At 23.7% G+C, this 22,604-nt stretch overlaps 1 protein-coding gene across 1 annotated transcript in view; it reads left to right on the top strand.

Annotated features, from left to right (window-relative positions):
• Window positions 1–22,604, top strand: part of LOC100204386 (mitochondrial import receptor subunit TOM70) — a 32,256-nt gene that overhangs the window by 6,288 nt on the left and 3,364 nt on the right. The window contains exons 3-8 of the mRNA XM_065788066.1: window positions 5,297–5,333; window positions 9,450–9,539; window positions 15,551–15,660; window positions 16,004–16,067; window positions 16,139–16,264; window positions 17,899–18,026. Of these exons, the coding sequence (XP_065644138.1) occupies window positions 5,297–5,333; window positions 9,450–9,539; window positions 15,551–15,660; window positions 16,004–16,067; window positions 16,139–16,264; window positions 17,899–18,026 (555 nt within the window). The remainder of the gene's footprint in view (window positions 1–5,296; window positions 5,334–9,449; window positions 9,540–15,550; window positions 15,661–16,003; window positions 16,068–16,138; window positions 16,265–17,898; window positions 18,027–22,604) is intronic.

Below are 22,604 nucleotides of genomic sequence, written 5' to 3' on the forward strand. Positions count from 1 at the left end.
CAGCAGCACTTATTGAATAAATTAGAGAGAATTGAAGAAAGTTTTAGAAAACACTTATGTAAGAATGAATCATTATGAGGTCATTGATCTACAAAGTAACCTTGTACACAACCTTGTGAACTTAACTTTCTCAGAGTTTTTGTATTTGCTCCTACTCACTATTCAATAAGACAACATTCTCACAAGTTATTGTAGCAAACAGTGGTAAACAGAGATTTATTTTTTGCAAAAGAATGATTTAAATATGGAAATACCACGTCCCTGGTAATACCGCGCTTAACTTGTTTCACTGCGCAGTAGCCTTGTTTGTCAAGGTTAGTGTTTCGGAGTTATAGAGTTAAGAGAGGGTTATAACCACAAGTAGCCTCCTCATCTGTAGTAGCCTTCTTGGCCTTGGGGAAGTGAATTATTGAAAGAAAAAAAAAAATTTTTTACTTAAGTAGTTTATTTATTTACATTGTTTGTGTTTAAATTGAATTTAAAAATGCACAACATTCAAAAATACTGTATACTGTATTAATTTGTGTACCTTACTGTTACATAAAGTTAATTTCCATATTGCCTGTTTCATCTTCTTGTATTTTTCTTTAAATGCAAATAAGTTAATATAATAATGATAAAAATGCTTAAAGGTTGTGTTAAAAACTTACTTTTTTGTATTGTTTACTTTGACTTATGATAATCTTTCAACCACTTCTCTACAGTTTCTATCTTCTTAAACCAATTTTTAATCTGATATCAGCTGTTTTAATTAAAACCACTTCTTCTTGTGATACAAACTGATTCAATTTTATTTTATTAATACATTTATCATTAGCTTTTAAAATAAACAGTTTGTTTTCAAAACTATGTGATATTTTACATAATTTTTACTTTGTAAAATTTTATATTTGTTATTTTAAATATTTATCAAACTGCAATATTATATATAAGTACAAAAGATGTACCCTGTTTGATCATGAATTTCCAAGAACATTGGAAAATAGCTAAAAACAATTTCAAGCTGGCTGTTTCAATTTTTTAATTATGTCGATTACTATTATTAAGAAATTATAATATGCAAGTAACTCAAATTAAAAAGATAAAAATAAAATTTTAATCTAAAAATAATTAGATATTGTTATATTAATTTTTAAAATATGTTTTAGCTAAAATTTAAAAATTGTTTCAGCATTCCATAAAAAACTTTTTTAAATGATTCAAGATAAAATTTTAGTTTTTAATAAAATCCAGGTTTAGAATGTTATAATCTTTTGGTACTAATACTAATATTAAATAAAAATTTAAATCTTATTTTGAATCCAAAACATTGAAAATCACATTAAAAACTTTTTTTTATGTGATTTTCTTATGTTCATTTTTATAGTTGATTTAAAATATGCTAACTTGATGTCAGGCTAGTGCTTGCTATTTTTATGTGTCATTTTTCCATTAAAAGCAAAAAAAAAAGGTTTTTAAAAAATTTTAAAATTTCATACCCCTTCCCCTCCCCCACGTCCTTTTCAAAAGTTTTGCTCCTTTAGCAACCCAGATTCACTTCCTCTTTGATTATAGGCTAAATATGAATGTTTCAGTTAAACATACAAACTTTATATTAACTTTGATCCCATTATAGTTCTGAACTATGTATTAAATAATATTAGTAAATATAAATAAAAAAGTAAAAATTATCAAGTTAAAAAAATTATTTGCAAAGTTTGAAATAAGAAAAATTTTTATTGTGAATATAGTTGTTTTCTTTCAAATAATTTATATAATTGTAGTTATTTTTTACATTTATAGGCATAGTAGCATATATAAAAAAATAATTATCTGAAATGAGCAATATTAAATTAAAGGAAACTGATGAGATATCTGATAAAATTGTTGAAAAATTTTTACCCACTCTTGTAGCAAAGGTGGCAGGAATTCAAACAAAATCAGCAAAAAAAATACTGTTAGAATGATACTGCATACTGCATCTTATACATCTTAGAAACAACTTGAAAAGTGTTAAAAAAGAAATGTTATTTGGCAACTGTTATCTCTGTTTAATATTGATATATCATATATATCATCAAATGCAGAAATTTGATTAGAAAAGTCACCTCTATTGATGTCTCAAGAAGTGACATCAAAGAGGTGACATCAAAGAGGTGGCATCAAAAAGGTTACATCAATGAGGTGATATCAATAGTCAGACTTGGATTTCTTCTTACCGTCAGGTAAAAATAGGTAAAATAGTTAAGAAAGTAAAAAGAAAGGAGTAAAAAGAATAACAAAAAAAAAAGCTATAGAAAAAGAGAAATTAAGAAAAGAAAATATAATTTCTTTTCTTAATTTCTCTTTTTCTATAGCTTCTAACTTTAGGGTATTAATACCTTTTTTTTCTTCTTATATCTAGTAATATCAGTCTTGATTTATCTTTCTTTTTATCAGAAATTTTGTCTTCATCAACAAATACTGAAATTATATTTTCTTTTCTTAATTTCTCTAAAAAGAGAAATTAAGAAAAGAAAATATAATTTCAGTATTTGTTGATGAAGACAAAATTTCTGATAAAAAGAAAGATAAATCAAGACTGATATTACTAGATATAAGAAGAAAAAAAAGGTATTAATACCCTAAAGTTTCTTTAATGGTTGATAGGTCGAATCTATCCGACAGAGAAATATCTGGGACCATTTTAGTTATAGCTGAAGCATGAGGTCACAATTTGGATCTCAAAAAGCACAGTAAGCAGATCAGATAAAATTCAACAAAAATTTTCAGATGGCATTAAAAAAACATTAACTTTAGCTACAATTTCTGGAGAATGTCAATCTCTAAATTACAGGCCACTTTTAATTTTTTTAAAATGATGTATGGTCTAAACTTCCATTAAGTCCAGATGCCACTTTTAGAAAAATTAATATTGAAGAACCAATATTGTCAGACACCCTTGCTTTGAAGTAAAAGTTTGTCATTTATTCTCTAAAGTAAATTAATTTTTACCAAATAATTATGTTATGTTAATGAAAATAGTTTGGGTTTATTATATAAATGTATGAGTTTGTTGCTGCTGGCAATATTTTGTAGCAATTTTTTTATGAATGAAATGAACTATAAAAAGAAATAAAAAGAATACAAGATTGTCTATCTAAATATAAATTAAGGAAAATGGGCCACTGTGATCAAGTTGTGATTAAAGTTGATGTTAATTCTTGCAATATCCTGAAATCTGACAGCATTATTTAGTCTTTATTGCAATTCTAATGGTTGTATATATTGCACTAGCTAAATCTTGTATGTATTTGTATGTATCTTGATTGTTCAAGTTTTTATGAATCTGCTGAACCAACTTCCATAAAATTCATAAAGTTCTTAAAAATGTCTTTTTTTTTGTAATTCACCTCCCCAAGGCCAAGAAGGCCACTACAGATGAGGAGGCTACTTGTGGTTATAACTCTCTGCCAACTCTATAACTCCGAAACATGAACCTTGATGAGCAAGGCCGCTGCGCGGAGAAACAAGTTAAGCGCAGTACTACCAGGGATGTGGTGGCAATCAAACTCGGAACCTCTCGTTTATGAAGCGAGCGCTCTACCTCTACACTACTACCGCATTTTAGTTCTCAAAAATGTCTTTTAGTTCTCAAAAATGTCTTTAAGTCCATGTGGATTATCTTCAATACTGCACTGCGCATTTTCTGCGTTTTCTTTTCATTTTTATATAATTAAGAAATTTGACATTCTTGTGCGAGCAAATATGCAAGCTTGCTTTTTTACATTTAGATTCATATCTGATATGAACTTTGATTTAGAAGCATATCCTTTTTATGCAGAATTTTTTTATTGTTAGACAGGGTTGATAGGTTAAACCAAAAAAAGAATAGATTATAAAAAGGGAAGTGAGTTGATAGAAATTGAATTAGTAGTTTTAAATTATTCTAACAATATTTTGACAAATAATAATGAATTATATATAGAAATGATAGAAAAACATGTTCTACGTCTTCTTAAAAATAGTAGGTGTCATGTATTTGGGATATATGTTTAAAAGCAGAAACCATTATTGGTCAATACTATATCAAAAATTATTTAAAACATATTATGCTCAAAATAAATCAGCTAAAGTCTGTAACTTAAATTCAAAATTCATCTGTTATGAATTCAAATAATATTTAAATGGATAACATAACACTTCGTTCTAAATTAAAAAGTAAGTTAAATTTTCATTCCATTCCAAGTGTACCAAGGTCCTATATGGGCCATCTCAGATTTTAATGAAACTTGGTGGGTTAGTTTATATCAATGAGAAAAGCAATTCCTAAAACTTTCAGCATAAAACCTTTTGTACTTCATGAGATATGGTCATTTGAAATTTCTAATTTTTCCAACACAAAAAACTTCAGTACCAAAAACATGCTTTGTTCATACTTTGAAGTTTTATATTCTAAGAACTTTCAGAAAACCTTCTAGTTATTTTTATTATATACAACTGTAGCCATATTTTACTAAAAAATTGACATTGAATTTTTTTTAATGTCACATTTATTCATAATGGTGACCTAAAAAAGCCTAAAAAATTGTTTACAAATATAAAAAGTTGATTTTTGATTGCACAATATATAAAATTCGCAATTTAAGAAGTGAAAACACATATTTTTTAAGTTTCTTTATATGATAGGCTTCCTACATTTCAGAACTTGCTAATAAACTATAGTTTAGTAAGAAATTATGGACTCCTAAAAATGACTGTAAAAATAAAAATGTTCTAGGCGATAATGTACATGTTAAGTAAATGAATGAGGGTGGATGTGGAGGAAAAGCTATTAAAATTATGTGTTTAGTTCAGGCTTAATTTAAAACATTGTGCAATTTTTTTCTATTTTCTGTTCTATAAATATGGATTTAAAAAAAAACCATTATAACATTTATATGTGTCATCAATTTGAAGTTATGGTCTGCACAACATGTCTATCAAAAGAACTTTATAATTAAATTCAACAATTTCACATCTGATGAGCTAGAGGTTTAATAATTTTCAAAGAAAAGTAACTTAAACATACTGGTGTGTGGTGTTTTTTTTTTTTCTTTTTTTCTCTGAAACATTACTTATAAAAAATTTTGTTAAAATATTTGCCTCAAATACCTGAAATGAGAGCCAAAAAAAACAAGGCAGAGGAAGACCTTCAGTTAAAAACTAAATACCTGCACTCTGCCAAATGTAAAATTTTATGTCAATCGTTCCATATACTTTGTAAAAGGTGAAATATTCTATTTAATATTTAGTGATATCTTATATAAACAGTTTAAAGTATTTATTTTACATTTAGAAACACTGGAGTGATGTTGTTGCAGATTGTTCTCAAGGTTTGATGAGTTCTTTAAAATACTAATTTATTACAAAAAGAGAGTTAATTTAATAATGTGTTTCTAAGTAATTCCCAAGAGATGTAGTGGTTTGCAAATCAGCTTAATAAGTTTTCTTCATTTTAAAATTTTTTGACACTTATGTATCAGTATTGGTTGAGTTTTATGTTATTTAAAACTAAAAATACAACATATTATTTATAATGAAAAATTATATATTTTAATAATGATTTAGGTAAGTTAAGCTTTTTTCTATTTAAGAATTTTGTATTTCTGAAACTTTTATTTTTTCATTATAAAAAACTCCAAAAAGTGATAATAAATAAAAGTCAATATTTTAATTTTAATAAATTTAAGTCAATATACTTGAATAAATTAGGCAAATTTTGTGACTTAGGTTGTATAAGTGCTGTTTTAATTTTTAAAGCTAAAATATTTTTAATTTTTAAATCCCCTATACAATTTTGCTTAAGAAATCTAAAAACATGATAGTTAACTTTTTTTTTTAAAAAAATTTTTAAAACTTTAAAATTAATGGAAATAAATTTTTTTATATAAGTTTCCTTTGTTTCTAAGGCCAGTGTGTCATGGATACTCAAAAATCAGGTTCATCAGTTGGCTATAAAATGGCAAAAGGTCATAGATAACCAAGAAAATTATTTTGATAATGAAAGTTTTGTTATATCAAATCAAAACTTTTGAAGAAAAAAAAAATAAATTTATTTTTTTACACCAGTCTAATATTATAACATTTAAAAACAAAATAATTCAGTTGAAATAAAAGCTTAGTTTCATAAACTATTTTTTTAGTGTTTAAGCATTAAAACACAAAAAGAAAAGTTTATAGTAAAAAGTTATACAGATAAAAAAGTTTTTAAAACCTTTAAATGTAATAAACTTTTTTTTTTCCAATATATAACTGATATTTTTAAAATCTAAAAATGACTTGGGAATCGTTTTTAGGTTTTGGAATGGTTTTCCCTTCTTTTTTTTTTTTTTTTTTTTTTTTAAACTTTTATAATCTTAAATAAATGTATTAACAATAATATTATTTAAATTAATATTAATATTATTTAAATTAGTATTATTTAAATTAATATTAATATTATTAATATTAATATTATTTGAATTAATATTAATATTATTTGAATTAATATTAATATTATTTAAATTAATATTAATATTATTTAAATTAATATTAATATTATTTAAATTAATATTAATATTATTTAAATTAATGTTAGTATTATTAATATTAATATTATTTAAATAAATGTTAATATTATTTAAATTAATATTAATATTATTTAAATTAATATTATATTATTAATATTAATATTATTAAAATTAATATTAATATTATTTAAATTAATATTAATATTATTAATGTTATTAATATTAATATTATTTGAAATAATATTAATATTATTTAAATTAATATTAATAATATTAATATTAATATTAATATTAATATTAAATTAATATTAATATAATTATAATTAATATTAATAATATTAATATTAATATTATTAATATTAATAATATTTAATATTAATATTAATATTATTTGAATTAATATTAATATTATTTAAATTAATATTAATATTATTTAAATTAATATTAATATTATTTAAATTAATATTAATATTATTTAAATTAATGTTAGTATTATTAATATTAATATTATTTAAATAAATGTTAATATTATTTAAATTAATATTAATATTATTTAAATTAATATTATATTATTAATATTAATATTATTAAAATTAATATTAATATTATTTGAATTAATATTAATATTATTAATATTATTAATATTAATATTATTTGAAATAATATTAATATTATTTAAATTAATATTAATATTATTAATATTAATATTAATATTATTTAAATTAATATTAATATTATTTAAATTAATATTAATATTATTAATATTAATATTATTTAAATTAATATTAATATTATTAATATTAATATTATTTAAATTAATATTAATATTATTAATATTAATATTATTTAAATTAATATTAATATTATTTAAATTCAATTTTATTTTTGAAAGTAATTTTTTTTTCTCAGCAAGTATTAAATTTTTTTTATTTATTTTACCTGACAGGTTAAAAAAGGGAAATCCCAAAAATTAAAATATAATTCGACTTTTTCAACAATGCTTATAACATCCTTCATAATTATTTACAAAGGAACAATTAATTATGTTATCCATAAAACTATAATGAGGAATCACAATCTAAACACTTAAATACAAAAAATCTTAAATAAAATGTCCCTAAGAGTAAAGTACACTAAAACGCAAAAAAAAAATTGTTCAAAACAAAAATAAAGTTGTATTTTAAAAGGAACTGCTTGAACCAATAGATATTCGTTTTAATATTTCAAATGACTAATTAATTAATTTTTTAAACTGACTAAATTAATCTAGAAATTTTTGTCAGTTCACTACTAATTATCTACCAAAAATTTGTGTGTAACTAAATTATAACTAAATATGATTATATTTAGTTGTATAACTTAACAAGGTTTATTGGACATCATTGTGTTCCTTTATTTTATTACTTTTTTTGTTGAGATTTTCATTAATTTTATTACAAGTAAACAATCAGTAAAAAAGGTTTATATGATATTATTCAATTAATGACATAACTATTATGTAATGAAAATAATAACTAACAAATTTATAAATTTACAAAATATTGAACAATATTTTGTAACAACTTTGTAAAATTTTAATCACATCGCACCCTATTTTTGAATCAACTTAATTTAAAAACAAATATAATTGTGTTTTGTTCAATATCAAAATGCATTTGCTAACTTTTTTTTTTTTTTTTTTTAAAAAATTTCATAAGAAATATTTAAAAACAATAAAATCATCAACAAAAAAATAAAACAAATATTGTCCGTAAAGTAGACAAATATGGTCCGTAAAGTAGACAAATATGGTCCGTAAAGTAGACAAATATGGTCCATAAAGTAGACGTATAATCTTAAGGATAATCAAAACCAAAATTTTTTTCTTTCTGATTTTTTCTAGAGCTAATGTTGTCAATGCCCTTTTTTGTTTTCATTAGTTAGTGTGTTTTGTGGATCTTAAAATAAACTAAATTCTATTGTTTGAGAGACACAAGACTAAAACTTTCAGCATGTTTTAAATAAATTTGGTACCAAATTGTTTTCTAAACTTTTATAATCTTAAATAAATGTATTAACAATAATATTATTTAAATTAATATTAATATTATTTAAATTAATATTATTTAAATTAATATTAATATTATTAATATTAATATTATTTGAATTAATATTAATATTATTTGAATTAATATTAATATTATTAATATTATTAATATTATTTGAAATAATATTAATATTATTTAAATTAATATTAATATTATTTAAATTAATATTAATATTATTTAAATTAATATTAATATTATTTAAATTAATATTAATATTATTTAAATTAATATTAATATTATTTAAATTAATATTAATATTATTAATAATAATATTATTTAGATTAATATTAATATTGTTAATATTAATATTATTTAAATTAATATTAATATTATTTAAATTCAATTTTATTTTTGAAAGTAATTTTTTTTTCTCAGCAAGTATTAAATTTTTTTTATTTATTTTACCTGACAGGTTAAAAAAGGGAAATCCCAAAAATTAAAATATAATTCGACTTTTTCAACAATGCTTTTTTTTTTTAAATCAATCATTGATCCCTTTAAAATTAATGTTAATCTTTCTGGATACATATTTTGTTTTATTTTTAGTTTGTTTTTGTAACTACTTTCTAAAAACGTTGTTGTTATAAATGTAAGGGGAGGTCATATTAAAAAAAAGTACTTATATAGTTTATTAAATTTAACTTAAATGTAAGTTCTCAAATTTTATTTCTAACCCATAGAAAATGTTTTGAAGTTTTACATTATTTGAAAGCTTATATTTTGTATTACTACAAAAATAAAATAGTTAAAAAAATCTTTTATACAATCTTTATTTTTAAAGCATTTGATTTTTTCATTTGGCACTTACATGAAATTACACAATGGTAAAAGTTATATTTTTATAATTTTATAGCTATCCAGTTAAATCCAAAATACACCAAAGCTCTTGGGAGGAGAGCAAGAGCATATGAAGCTCTTGATGAAAAAAGAAATTGTTTAGAAGGTATGTATTGAGCAAGATGTTTTAAGTAGATACTAAAAATTAGTTTATCTATAATATAGTTAAATATTTGTGGATTAGATAGAAATGAAATTAAAAAATTTTTGTTATAATTCTATTGATTTTTTTCAAAACCTCTTTAGAGTAAAAAAAATCAAATTTGGCTTTTTTACAAAATAAGCTAATTTAGATGCCTACAAACATTAGTGAATAAATATTTTAGAAGAGTTATGAAAAATTAAAATTATTAGTTTCAAAAAACATTTCATAAAGAGTTTTTCGTATTAGTTTTTTTTTAATTGCTTTTTACTCAAAATACCTAAAAAGCAGCTTAAGGCATTTTGAAAAATGGCTGTTGTATTTCTACCATAAAAGTTTCTTTACTTTCATTTAAAAAAGTATTTTATCAAGTTCTCACTGTTTATATTTTTGTTGAATTCTGACAATTCACATTTGACTAGGACCATGCTGTGAATGCACAGTGGTCCAGGGCTATGCTGTGAATGCAAAACATTTTTTTGTCTATTCAAAATGTTATGCGATGACCAAATCAAAAATTTTAAAGCTTGTAGTTTTTCTAAAGTGAACTTTAGAAAAACGTAAGTGAAGTCAAAAATTGAAGAAAATTTTTTGGAGACAAGAATTCTCTTCAAACTTTTATAAATGGCGACTCTTATAATAACCTATATCTTTTTAAAATTAATTTACTCCTAACATGGTGGAGTGGGTCAGGGATTAGTAAAAAGTTCAAAGCTAAAGTTCATATATCAACTTTCTCATTCATTTGCAATCAATATGCATATCCATATGATAAAAAAAGTTTATTTTACAATGCTGTTTATCAATTTTATATCCTTTCTTTAGGGTATCTTCAAGTCTATAAGTTGTTAATATATAAGTGAAAAATGTAAATTATCTGAAAATATTAGCCATACAGCTGTGATTTTCAAAATTAACCTATCCTTGTGGAATTTAAAATTTTTTTTTTTATATATATATATACCTGTATTTTAATGATTATTTAGAAACCATGGGTTTTCAATTTTCTAGTATAGAAATCAGTCATATCATTTTATGGATGATCGTGTTTTTTGCGCTACTGTTTATTTTATTTATTTATTTGAAAACAGTTGGAAATTTATTTTTGGAAAATTTTCCGCAACATAATGAAAGTTAGCTTAGTAAAATATTTTTATTTATAAATTAATTAGAATTTTATCAATAAATTAGAATCTGCAGCCAACCATATTATAGCTTTTGTCATTCCCAAACGACAAATTATAATAAATTGACAGGAAGAAAACTTTTAGTTGAATAAAAATTACAAAAACAATAGAAAAAATGAAAAAAAAATTAATTAAAAAAAAAAATCAATAAAAATCAAGTTATAGATGTATCAAGAAATCTAAAATCTAAAATTAGAAGGAAAAGATTAGAAAATAGTAAAGATAAAAAGAGATTAAGAAACTAATATTTTTGATCTGGTAACAGAAAATAGTAAATTATAATAGGAACTTTCTGATCTGCAATATTTGGTTTGAATGAATCATTCAAAATACAAAAAGAAGAGAAAGACAAGGAAGAAAAACAACAATTATATGAAGTCTTTTCAGATCTCAACTTAGACATAAACAAAATAGAAAAGCGTTATAGACTTAAAAGTAAATGTTGGCCTGGTTATGTAAAAGTAACTCAAAAGTCAAAATTGGATCAATAACTGGTACTACAAGAAAGTTAATATTTAAATAAGTTCAAAAAATATAAATGCAAAGTATATATAAACCAGAATCTTACAATTGCAGAAAGAAAGGGTTTAAAATTATTGTTAGACCAGAGAAAAAAGTTGAATAAAGCTGAAGGAATAAGAGTTTTCTCTTACGATACATTATTGGAAACAACAGGTTTCCAATAATGTAGCAGTTGAAACAAAATAATTCAGATGATTGATTATCATGTCTATACACGATTGATTATCATGTCTATAAAAAATTGACAATATTTTTGATAGAAAATGTCAATTTCAAAGCAAGTATAGTTTTACTTAGTAAAACATGGTGGTCAGACTAATCAGTTATATTATTAGGTTTTAATTTGTACTGTAGGGATCATGTACACAATAAAGAAGGAGATGTATGTATTTACATTGATGAAAAAATGTAATTTTACAAAATAAAAACAGGTCCAAATGAATCATTGTTTGAAGACATATGGTATTTGGTTGAAATTGGGACTGAGAAAATACTAATTGGATGTATCTATCAAAAAAGAAAAAGTTCTGTTTATGAAAATTTATCTCTTATCGAACCTATTAAAGGTGCTTATTGAATATATTTGAAAAATAAATGTACAGACATCGTGATATGTGGAGATTTTAACTATACATCAATAAATTGGATTGAAGGATTTATAAACAAGCGAGTTTATTCATTGATAGTTTAAAATACTGTTTTCTGTATCAAAAAATACTAAAACCAACTTTTCACAATGCTTGTAATAAATTCATACCAAAACTAAAAATCTATCAAAATAAAAAAATTAAAAATGGATGATTAGAAATATTAAAAGTATTTGTAAAAGAATGGTAATATTATGGATCAAATGTAATAACAAGTTTACAATTTTACTAGAAGTAGAAGAATTTAAAATACTGTGCAAAGAAATAAAACATGTCATTAAAGAAAGTGTAATAAAAGAAACTTAGCAGTAAACTCGAAGCACAACCCAAAATTAGTTTGCAAATATATTAATATTAAAAACAAATGTAAAGATTCTATAAAAGCGCTATATACTTGTTAGTGCTTATACTAGGCTCAATACTGTTTATTATATATAAATGATTTATGTGTTAATTTAAAAAACAATGTAAAACTCTTTGCTGATGATACAAAAGTGATTTTGGTGATAAAGAATCAAGAGGTCAATAAAAATCTTCAAAACAATATAGAGGAGTTTAGTAAGTAGTCAAGTGAATGGTTAATTAAATTGAATGAAAATAAATGCAAAGTAATGCGTTTTGGTAAAAGTAATCAAAATCATGATTATTAACTAAATGGTTTTATGCTATTAAAAACTCAATCAAAAATTGATTTTGGGGTAGAAACATGGCGTAGAATGGAGCTTAATTTATAACTGATGAGAAGGAATAAAAACTTCAATGCTTGTCTGAATCCAGGAGATTACGTAGAAGGCATAATTATTACAGAAGAGATGAAAAGCAGCCCATAGATGGTCACAAAAAAAAAATTACAAAAGAAATTCCAATCAGTTTTAAGGTAGTAGTAGGTAGTGTGATAATAGGGTCAGAGTCAGAAGAAGAAGGGTGAGATAAATGTTTTATAGCATGGAGACTAGCATGGTTCAAACTACCTAATCGAGAGCACAGGGAAACTGACCATAAGTAAAAGATTGAGCTTTAAAAAAATATTATAGCTTTATAGAATTATAATTTATATATAAATATATATAAGAAATATATATTTATATTTTATAAAAATTAAAAAAAATACTTTATTGCAACCCCTATATGTTCCATATCCTAACCAACTACTGTCTAACATTCTACTGACCAACTACTGTCTAACATTAAAGAATTTTCTGGTAAGTAGATTTTAGAGCATGGTATATTGCAGAATCAATTTTACTTTCTATCAAATTTCTCATTCTAAAATCATTTTTCATAATCATTTATGAATCTCACATTTTTTCCTATATTGTTCCATTTTTTCTAAAAATCTTTTTTTTAAATTTTCAATTAATTAAATCTGTTTGTGCATGGGAATAACATTAAGAAATTTAAAAATGAACTTCAGTTTTTGCTTCCTCACTAAACTTACATAAATTATTTTCATATGTTTCATTAAGCAAGTAACAAAAAACATCTTTTGTTCTTTATATTAAAATTCTCAACAAATAATTTGATTTGTTCTGATTATTTTCATTTTTCATGTGCTTAAACAAAAGCAAAACCTTTTCATGACATTTTGCATTATTTTTCATGATTTTTTACATTATTAACAAATTAATAATGTAATAATAATTAATAACAAATTATAAATTTTTTTTTAAACAAAAAGTTTCATAATGGGCAAACCTGGGCAAAAACTTTTCTTACTGATCAAAATTTTGTTTTTAACAGTTTAAAAAAAATGTTAAACATGATTTATGTTTTGTTTTTTATTTAAATTATTTCATGTTTATCTTCTTTAGGTCAAGTCAGGTTCAGGATCATTACAACTACCATGCTACTAGTAACACTTAACCAAGTTTAACTTGTTCCATATCCTACCACGATGTGGATATCCTATGATATGGATTTCCTTATCCTACCACGATATGGAAAATTTACTTACCAGAAAATTCTTTAATGTTAGACAGTAGTTGGTCAGTAAAATGTTAGACAGTAGAATGAGTAGTAGTTCAATGATTTGTAGTATGACTATCAAACTATTTTCAAAAGGCATAAATATTTTCGTTATTATACCCTGCATATTGTACCCCATTGCATTTTATACTCTGCTTAATTTACCCTGTATATTATTCTTTATTATAACAGTTGCATATTATACTCTGCCTACAATTATTGTTCCCTCAAACTACAATGCTTCTGTAAATCTTCAAGGAATAGTGGGTCACATTGCAAACAGGATTTAAAAAGTCAAGGATATATTAAAACTACTAGAGTTTCACAATATTTTTAGGTTGGATTCAATGATTTAACTGGAAATTCTGTTACTTAACAGACAACTCAAGATGAAGTAGACAGATTGCCAGTTTCATTTAAAAAAAATTTTGTTTCTTTTGTGTACAGTGCATGAGCAACCTAAAATACAAGAAAATGATGTTATTCTATGGGCTAACATTCTCAAACCAATATTTTATTGTCCTGAAAATCAGCAAATTGTTAAAACAGAATATGATTCAGAATATGAACTGAGCACAGAACAACAACCATAAACTCATTCCAAGTGAAACACCTATTAGAGTGTACTTTAAATAATAGCTTTAATAAATTTTGACTAATCACTATTCGTGTGTGACCATTCAGCAAATTTATTATTTATTTAATTTATATAAAAAACTCAGTTTAGTTATGTTGTAAATATAGATATATTTAATAACTTATTGTTTTTTAAAATCTTTGTTTGAAACCAACATTACACTTATGCTTTATGTTATTGGATGTTATTGCTACCATGTGCATCCAAAAAAGTCTAGGTACTTATAAGGTATTTATAGTGTGTCTTGTAATGTAGTCTGATATCCTTCTGGCTTTGTTAATTAATCTGGTAGGAAGTCAAACGTGTTCTGGAAATAAATTTTAATATATAGGTCTAAAAATATATAAATATATGCAAAAATTTGGTCCAAAAAAAAGTTCTAGACTTTTTTATGCTATACACAAAGATTTATATAAGTACTTTGAAACCTGGAAATTATAATATTACTTTTAAAAATTGGTATGAAACATGTAAGGTGTTAAAATTTTATACTTTGTGTCCTTAATGTTCTCTACATATTTATGCCATCCACCATGGTGTCATAAATTTAAAATATTTTTGTGAAAATATTATCAGCTTAAAGGTCCTTAAATAATAAGTCTGTTAACATAAGTAAATTAAGAAAATTGGTTAAATGTAAGTTTTATTATGTTAAGTAATTGTGGTGTTAGCAGGTGAATAGTTTTTATCTAATTAAACCGAGTCAATCATTATATATGTCATTATCATCTATATCACATTATGGTATATATGATGGTATGCTGAGGGCTATATATAATCAATCGAACAATGAAAATTAAGTATGAACTATGTAGCATGTGTCCATTTTTTATTTTGTCACTTGTGCTTGGTTTGATGTTATTGGTTTGTCCATCAAAGGACATATATCAATAGTTATTGTAGGCTAGGGTAAAATGAGTTTTCACCAAAAATTTCAATGTGTTAGCTTAAAAATGATGCAGAATTTTTCTTTACTATGTATGTAATAAAAAGTACTGATGTTTCAATATTTTACAGATGTGACAGCTGTTTGCTTGCTTGAAGGATTCCAAAATCAACAGTGTATGCTTCTCGCTGATAGAATACTTAAATCAATAGGGAAGGAACTAGCTGCAAAACATTTTGAAGTATTATCTAGTTTTAAGTATATTTATATTGTATAAGCATAAATAAATATATATATATATATATATATATATATATATATATATATATATATATATATATATATATATATATATATATATACATATATATATATATATATATATATATATATATATATATATATATATATATATATATATATATATATATATATATATATATATAGTATAATTATAAAAATATTTGAATTATATAAGCATCTTTTTTTTAATGAGTTATTTGCATTGTTTAACATTTAAAGTAATTAGACATTTTCTAGATTTTTTTTTTGACTTGAAGCTTGAATGTCTTTGAAAATTTTAGAGTCGACCACGTGTTTTGCCGTCATCTTTCTTTGTGAAATCGTATCTTGATTCATTTAATTCTGGTATGACATTAAGAATTTGCAGAACAACATTTCACATGTAAAACATATTTAAATTCACACCATTTTTTCAGATATTTTTTATGTTGAAATTCCCGAAGACATGCAAGAGTTTACTTCGTATCATAAAATCATTGAAGCGATGAAACAAAAAGAATATACTAAAATTGTTGAAAAATGCACTGAAGAAATTGAAAAAGGTATATTAGATTAATACTAAAATATTTTATTTCAATAACTATGTTATGTAATTTGATTATTTTTTATATGAAACTTGTTTACTGACTTGCTATATAAATGAGATAAAAATAAAAGTTGTTTAAATAAATTAAATGTTGTGTTATTGTTCACTATATTACTGTTACATCATAACTTTATTCTATTGCAATATCATATCTTGATATTGTTTTTTTTTTTTACTTTAATTTGAATTAAACAGGAAAAACATAAAAAATATAAAAAAATAAACATAAAATAGAAATCGGTTATCACTGTTACATCATAACATTATGTTAGTATATTAGTATATAATAGTATATTACTGTTATTTCAATACACTCTACTAGTGATTGAAAAAAATTTTGTTTTAAAGCTGTATAGTCACTAGATTTTCTAAAAATAATAATTTTTGAATAATCAAAACTTTATTAAATAATAAAAATGTTTTAGAAAAACAAATTTGAAACCAGTATTACAAAACAATTTAATTTTAAGAAGTTTTTTTAAATCAAAATAACTACAAGAGAGGTATAAAACAATTAAACCATACAGGGAAACTTAAAAAACACACAAAAAAAAAATTTTTTTAGTATAAATAAAAAAATACATTTGAAACACAACAACTAAAACTGACATTTTACTTTGAATCACATTGTTTATAACAAGACTGATTACAGCAGAATTGCTTATAACAGTATACTTCACAAACAGTATACTTTACAAACAGTATGCTTCACAAACGAGTTTATTTTGATATTATTTTTTTTAACTTTAATTTCAATTAAACTGGAAAACATAAAAAATATAAAAAATAAACTTGAAATAGAAATAGATTACTATGTCATCTGGCTATTATAGCCCAAATACAGAAAAACTATGTAGTTTGATAAAATCCCTAAATTCAATTTTTTGTTGTAGAAACAAAAACATTAAAATCCAAGATGTAATCTATTTAAATTGTTTAAATATTTAATTTTTTTAATTAAAGAAAAAAAAAAAGAAAATTGGAAATTAAATAAAATGATAAAATTATTTAAACAAGACTAGGGAAAAAAGGAAAAGTTATTAAAGTAGAAAATAAAAATTAATTAAATTAGAAGAAAGAAATTAAAGTAGAAGTTATTAAAGTAGAAAAAAATTTTAGATGATTATTTTAAATTTTATTGTTAAAAAACTATTCTTTTTTAATTAAAAATTAAAAAGTGCATTTTTTTTTACGAAATTTTTTAATTTAATAAACTTTTTTGTTTGATAATATTAAAGATCTGCCTAATGATCAAGTATATATATTACAATTTGTTATACATATTATGGTGCTTTTATATGTTATACATATGGTGCTTTTTGGTCGTTTTTCACAATAGATTTTAGTTTAATTGAATTTTTATTGTTTCCAATCATTAATTTGTGTGTTTATTGTATTAATTGTTTACATTTTTTCATGCTTGTTATCATTTCATGGTATTGAAGAAACATTGATTAATATTACAGAACCAATTATTTCAAACAGTAGTATACAATGTAATAGTGATTTTTTTTTAGAGTAATTGTTATACTGACTTGAATAAGAAGGAAAATTGAATTTTTATCTAAAAGTATTAAAAAATAATTTTAGATGGTAAATACAAAAATAGAGCATATCTTCTTCGTGGAACAATGTATACTTTAATGTGCAACATACCAAACGCTTTGGCAGATTTGAATAAAGTGATAGAGTTAGAAGAAAATGAAACAAACAATGAGGTTACCTAATTTTTTAATTTTAATATGTAACAGAGCTTTCAAAAGACTTTTTACATTTATTTTATTACATTTTAAAACACGTTTTAAAACATTCTGCACTACATCCTGCACTACAAGATATTAAAAGCTATTAAATTCTCTTTGTAATACTAGATATCAAAAATTAATCAAATTTTTATTTATTATAGAAGATAAAAAAATAAATACAAATCTTGCACTTTAAAGCATTAACCAAGTTTAGAACTAACTTTTTTAGAAAAAATTTTTCCTTATTTTGAAAAAAAGGATCAATTTTTTTATTGCTACATGTAATGTAATTTTTTATTGTATCATCTTCTGCAAAGTAAGATTTAAAAAGATAAGTAACTTTTGAAACTTTATCATAGAAATAATGTTTTTTGTTCAATAGTAAATTTATTGTATTTATTTTAGAATTAGTTAACTGGTTTTTAAATAGTTATGTGATATAGTTATTTTTCTAAAGTGCTTGCTGGGATTGTTTTGTAAATTATTTTTGTGTGTCTCTGGTACTTGATGATGGACCATTTATTGTTGATGTTTTTTAATTTAGATGACATCACTTAATTGTATTTATATCAGTTTTATTTTAACATACTGAGCAAGATTGCTTAGATTAGCTTTGAAGTGTCTAATTATAATATTGTTAGACATTATTTATATAATTATAATATTGTCAGACATTTATATAATTTGTTCTTAAGAATATTTTTGTGGTTTTTGATTTTAGTTTTTCATATTGAGTTTTGTTTTTAGCGTGTTTATTACAGACTTGTTTACAGAGTTTTAATTCAGGATATAGGTTATACAAAGTATAAAAAAACACAAATCTACACCCTTCATCACTAAGTTTTCTGAAATTTGACAAAAAAATTTTAAAGATATAACTCAGGAATAACTAAATTTTAAAAACTAAAAGGAAAAACTAAAAGAAGCCATTGCTGCTGTAGAGCGCAGTGTAGAGGAAGACCCGAATCAGTCTATCCAGCATCGTGCACAGGAATTGGAACTGTGTCCATCCACTTTGTGGAAGATTTTGCATAAAGATCTTGGTTTGCATGCTTACAAAATCCAACTCGTGCAAGAATTGAAGCCACGCGATCACCTAGCAAGGCGTACATTTGGTGAATGGGCCCAAAACAAGATTGCCATCAATCCCCATTTTCATAAGAAAGTTTTGTTTAGCGATTAAGCTCACTTTTGGTTAAATGGCTACGTCAATAAACAGAACTGTCGTATTTGGAGGGAAGGCAATCCTTAAGTGCATGTTGAGGCATTGTTACATCCAGAAAAACTGACTGTTTGGTGTGCTTTAAGAACAATGTTGGCCAGAACGTAACAGTAAATGGTGACCGCTATAGAGCCATGATTACTGATTTTTTCATTCCTCAATTGAACAACCATAATGTGCAAGAGCTTTTGTTTCAACAAGACGGCACAACATGTCACACAGCTCGTACCACTATCGATATTGAAGGAAATGTTTGGTAACCACGTAATTTCAAGATCTGGGCCCATGAATTGGCCTCCAAGATCATGCGACTTAACGCAGCTTGACTATTTTCTGTAGGGGTTTGTGAAGTCGCTGGTCTGCGCCAATAAGCCCGAAACGATCTACCACTTGGAGGACAACATTTGCCACATTATTTCCGATATACGGCCTGAATTGTTGGAAAAAGTGATTGAAAATTGGACCTCCAGATTAGATTACATTCAAATCACCCGTGGTGCCCATATGTCAGAAATCATATTTAAATTATAATGCCAAAACATTATCTTTTGAATAAAGTCAATTACATGTCATTTTTAAAGAAACACCTTGTTTCATTCCATTTCAAAGTTCTATACCTCTAAAAAAAACACCCGTTACAACAAAATTAAAAAGTATAAAAAAAAAAACTTTATTGTTATTTGCTTTTCATTTGCATTATACACCATGTTCACATCATGCATCATATAATCTGAAACAATACAATAAGGTTTGTGCATAGGAACACCTTCTTTTTTAATAAATAATCGTAGGATGAAGTGTACATTGTAGAATTGTTGCTTTGTACTTTGTCCTAAACTACTAGTTTATAGTTGTCTGAAAAATTACCCAGAAAAAATAACATTATCTCATTCATGTCTTCCTTTCTTGATCTCAGGTATGATGCTTGACTCTTCCTTAAATACAAGTGTGGTGGTACAAGTGTGGTGGTACAAGTTTTGTTGGATTTTTACAAACTAGTTCAATACATTCAAACACTGGCTCTTTATTATTTATTAAGTTTGACCTATCCGTTGTTTTCCACTGATCAAATTCTACTTTATCAAGTTAAATCATCAAGTTTTTCAACCGATGCATTCATAGTTGCTAAGCATCTTTCATAATTCTGCATCATATAGCCTTTATTAGTCATGTCACATAAAATATAAGGTAACAATTCTTTGTGTAACACCAAGAGGATGTAACAGCAGTTTTCAACTTTACTTCAACAGATAGGGCACAACTTTTTTCCAGGTACAAGATTTAAACCTGCAGTTTCTATTTCTAACACAATATGCATTGTAATCGCATGTAAAGAAGCTGAAAAAAAAAATGTAAATATATTACTTAAATACTATTAATTATATTATTAAATAATATTAATTATATTATTAATATTATAAAACAATGAACAAATCCTATTACCAAAAAAAATTTATAAGCAGCTTATTTAGAATGTTATTATTCATTAAAATATGAATATATAAATTTTAACCTCTACACACTTTATAGTGATTTAAAATAGATTACAACTTTTTTGACTACTCTCTTGTCTCACAATTATCATGTTGCTGACTGCATATTTATATTGTTCATTTTTGAAATTTCTTTATTTTACAAGTAATTTATTGCTGTCAATATCTTCAATTAGATTTCTTACTTGGGTATATGATTGTTTATAACATCCTTCATAATTATTTACAAAGGAACAATTAATTATGTTATCCATAAAACTATAATAAGGAATCACAATCTAAACACTTAAATACAAGAAATCTTAAATAAAATGTCCCTAAGAGTAAAGTACACTAAAACGCAAAAAAAAAAATGTTCAAAACAAAAATAAAGTTGAATTTTAAAAGGAACTGCTTGAACCAATAGATATTCGTTTTAATATTTCAAATGACTAATTAATTAATTATCTAGAAATTTTTGTCAGTTCACTACTAATTATCTACCAAAAATTTGTGTGTAACTAAATTATAACTAAATATGATTATATTTAGTTGTATAACTTAACAAGGTTTATTGGACATCATTGTGTTCCTTTATTTTATTACTTTTTTTGTTGAGATTTTCATTAATTTTATTACAAGAAAACAATCAGTAAAAAAGGTTTATATGATATTATTCAATTAATGACATAACTATTATGTAATGAAAATAATAACTAACAAATTTATAAATTTACAAAATATTGAACAATATTTTGTAACAACTTTGTAAAATTTTAATCACATCGCACCCTATTTTTGAATCAACTTAATTTAAAAACAAATATAATTGTGTTTTGTTCAATATCAAAATGCATTTGCTAACTTTTTTTTTTTTTTTTTTTACAAAATTTCTTCAGAAATATTGAAAAACCATCAACTCCTCAACAAAACAATAAAACAAATATTGTCCGTAAAGTAGACAAATATGGTCCGTAAAGTAGACAAATATGGTCCGTAAAGTAGACAAATATGGTCCATAAAGTAGACGTATAATCTTAAGGATAATCAAAACCAAAATTTTTTTCTTTCTGATTTTTTCTAGAGCTAATGTTGTCAATGCCCTTTTTTGTTTTCATTAGTTAGTGTGTTTTGTGGATCTTAAAATAAACTAAATTCTATTGTTTGAGAGACACAAGACTAAAACTTTCAGCATGTTTTAAATAAATTTGGTACCAAATTTTAGCATCGCAACATTACTACAACATTACTACAACATTACTACAACATTACTACAACATTACTACAACATTACTACAACATTACTACAACATTACTACAACATTACTACAACATTACTACAACATTACTACAACATTACTACAACATTACTACAACATTACTACAACATTACTACAACATTACTACAACATTACTACAACATTACTACAACATTACTACAACATTACTACAACATTACTACAACATTACTACAACATTACTACAAGCACCTTATAAGAGTAATAGAAAAATATTTTTCAGTCAAAAACTAACAAACTTCATATTACTTTAAATCTTAAAGGGATAAAAAAATTTTGAAAAAAAACTCAAGGTGGCACTCTACATCACCGAATACACTGAAATTTGGCACAAATATTGAAAGATTTAAGTTAGAAAAGACTGAAAAAAAAATTCAGTCTTTTCTAACTTAAATCTTTAAATATTTGTGCCAAATTTCAGTGTATTCGGTGATGTAGAGTGCCACCTTGAGTTTTTTGAAGGATTTTTTCTCAAGAGTTTAAAATAGTGAAAGTTACAGAAATAATAAAATTAAATAAAGAGATAGTCGGAATTCTTCTTTTGGTCTATAACTATGAC

The sequence above is a fragment of the Hydra vulgaris genome, chromosome 01 (assembly GCF_038396675.1).
Source record: "Hydra vulgaris chromosome 01, alternate assembly HydraT2T_AEP".
Classification (NCBI taxonomy): domain Eukaryota; kingdom Metazoa; phylum Cnidaria; class Hydrozoa; order Anthoathecata; family Hydridae; genus Hydra; species Hydra vulgaris.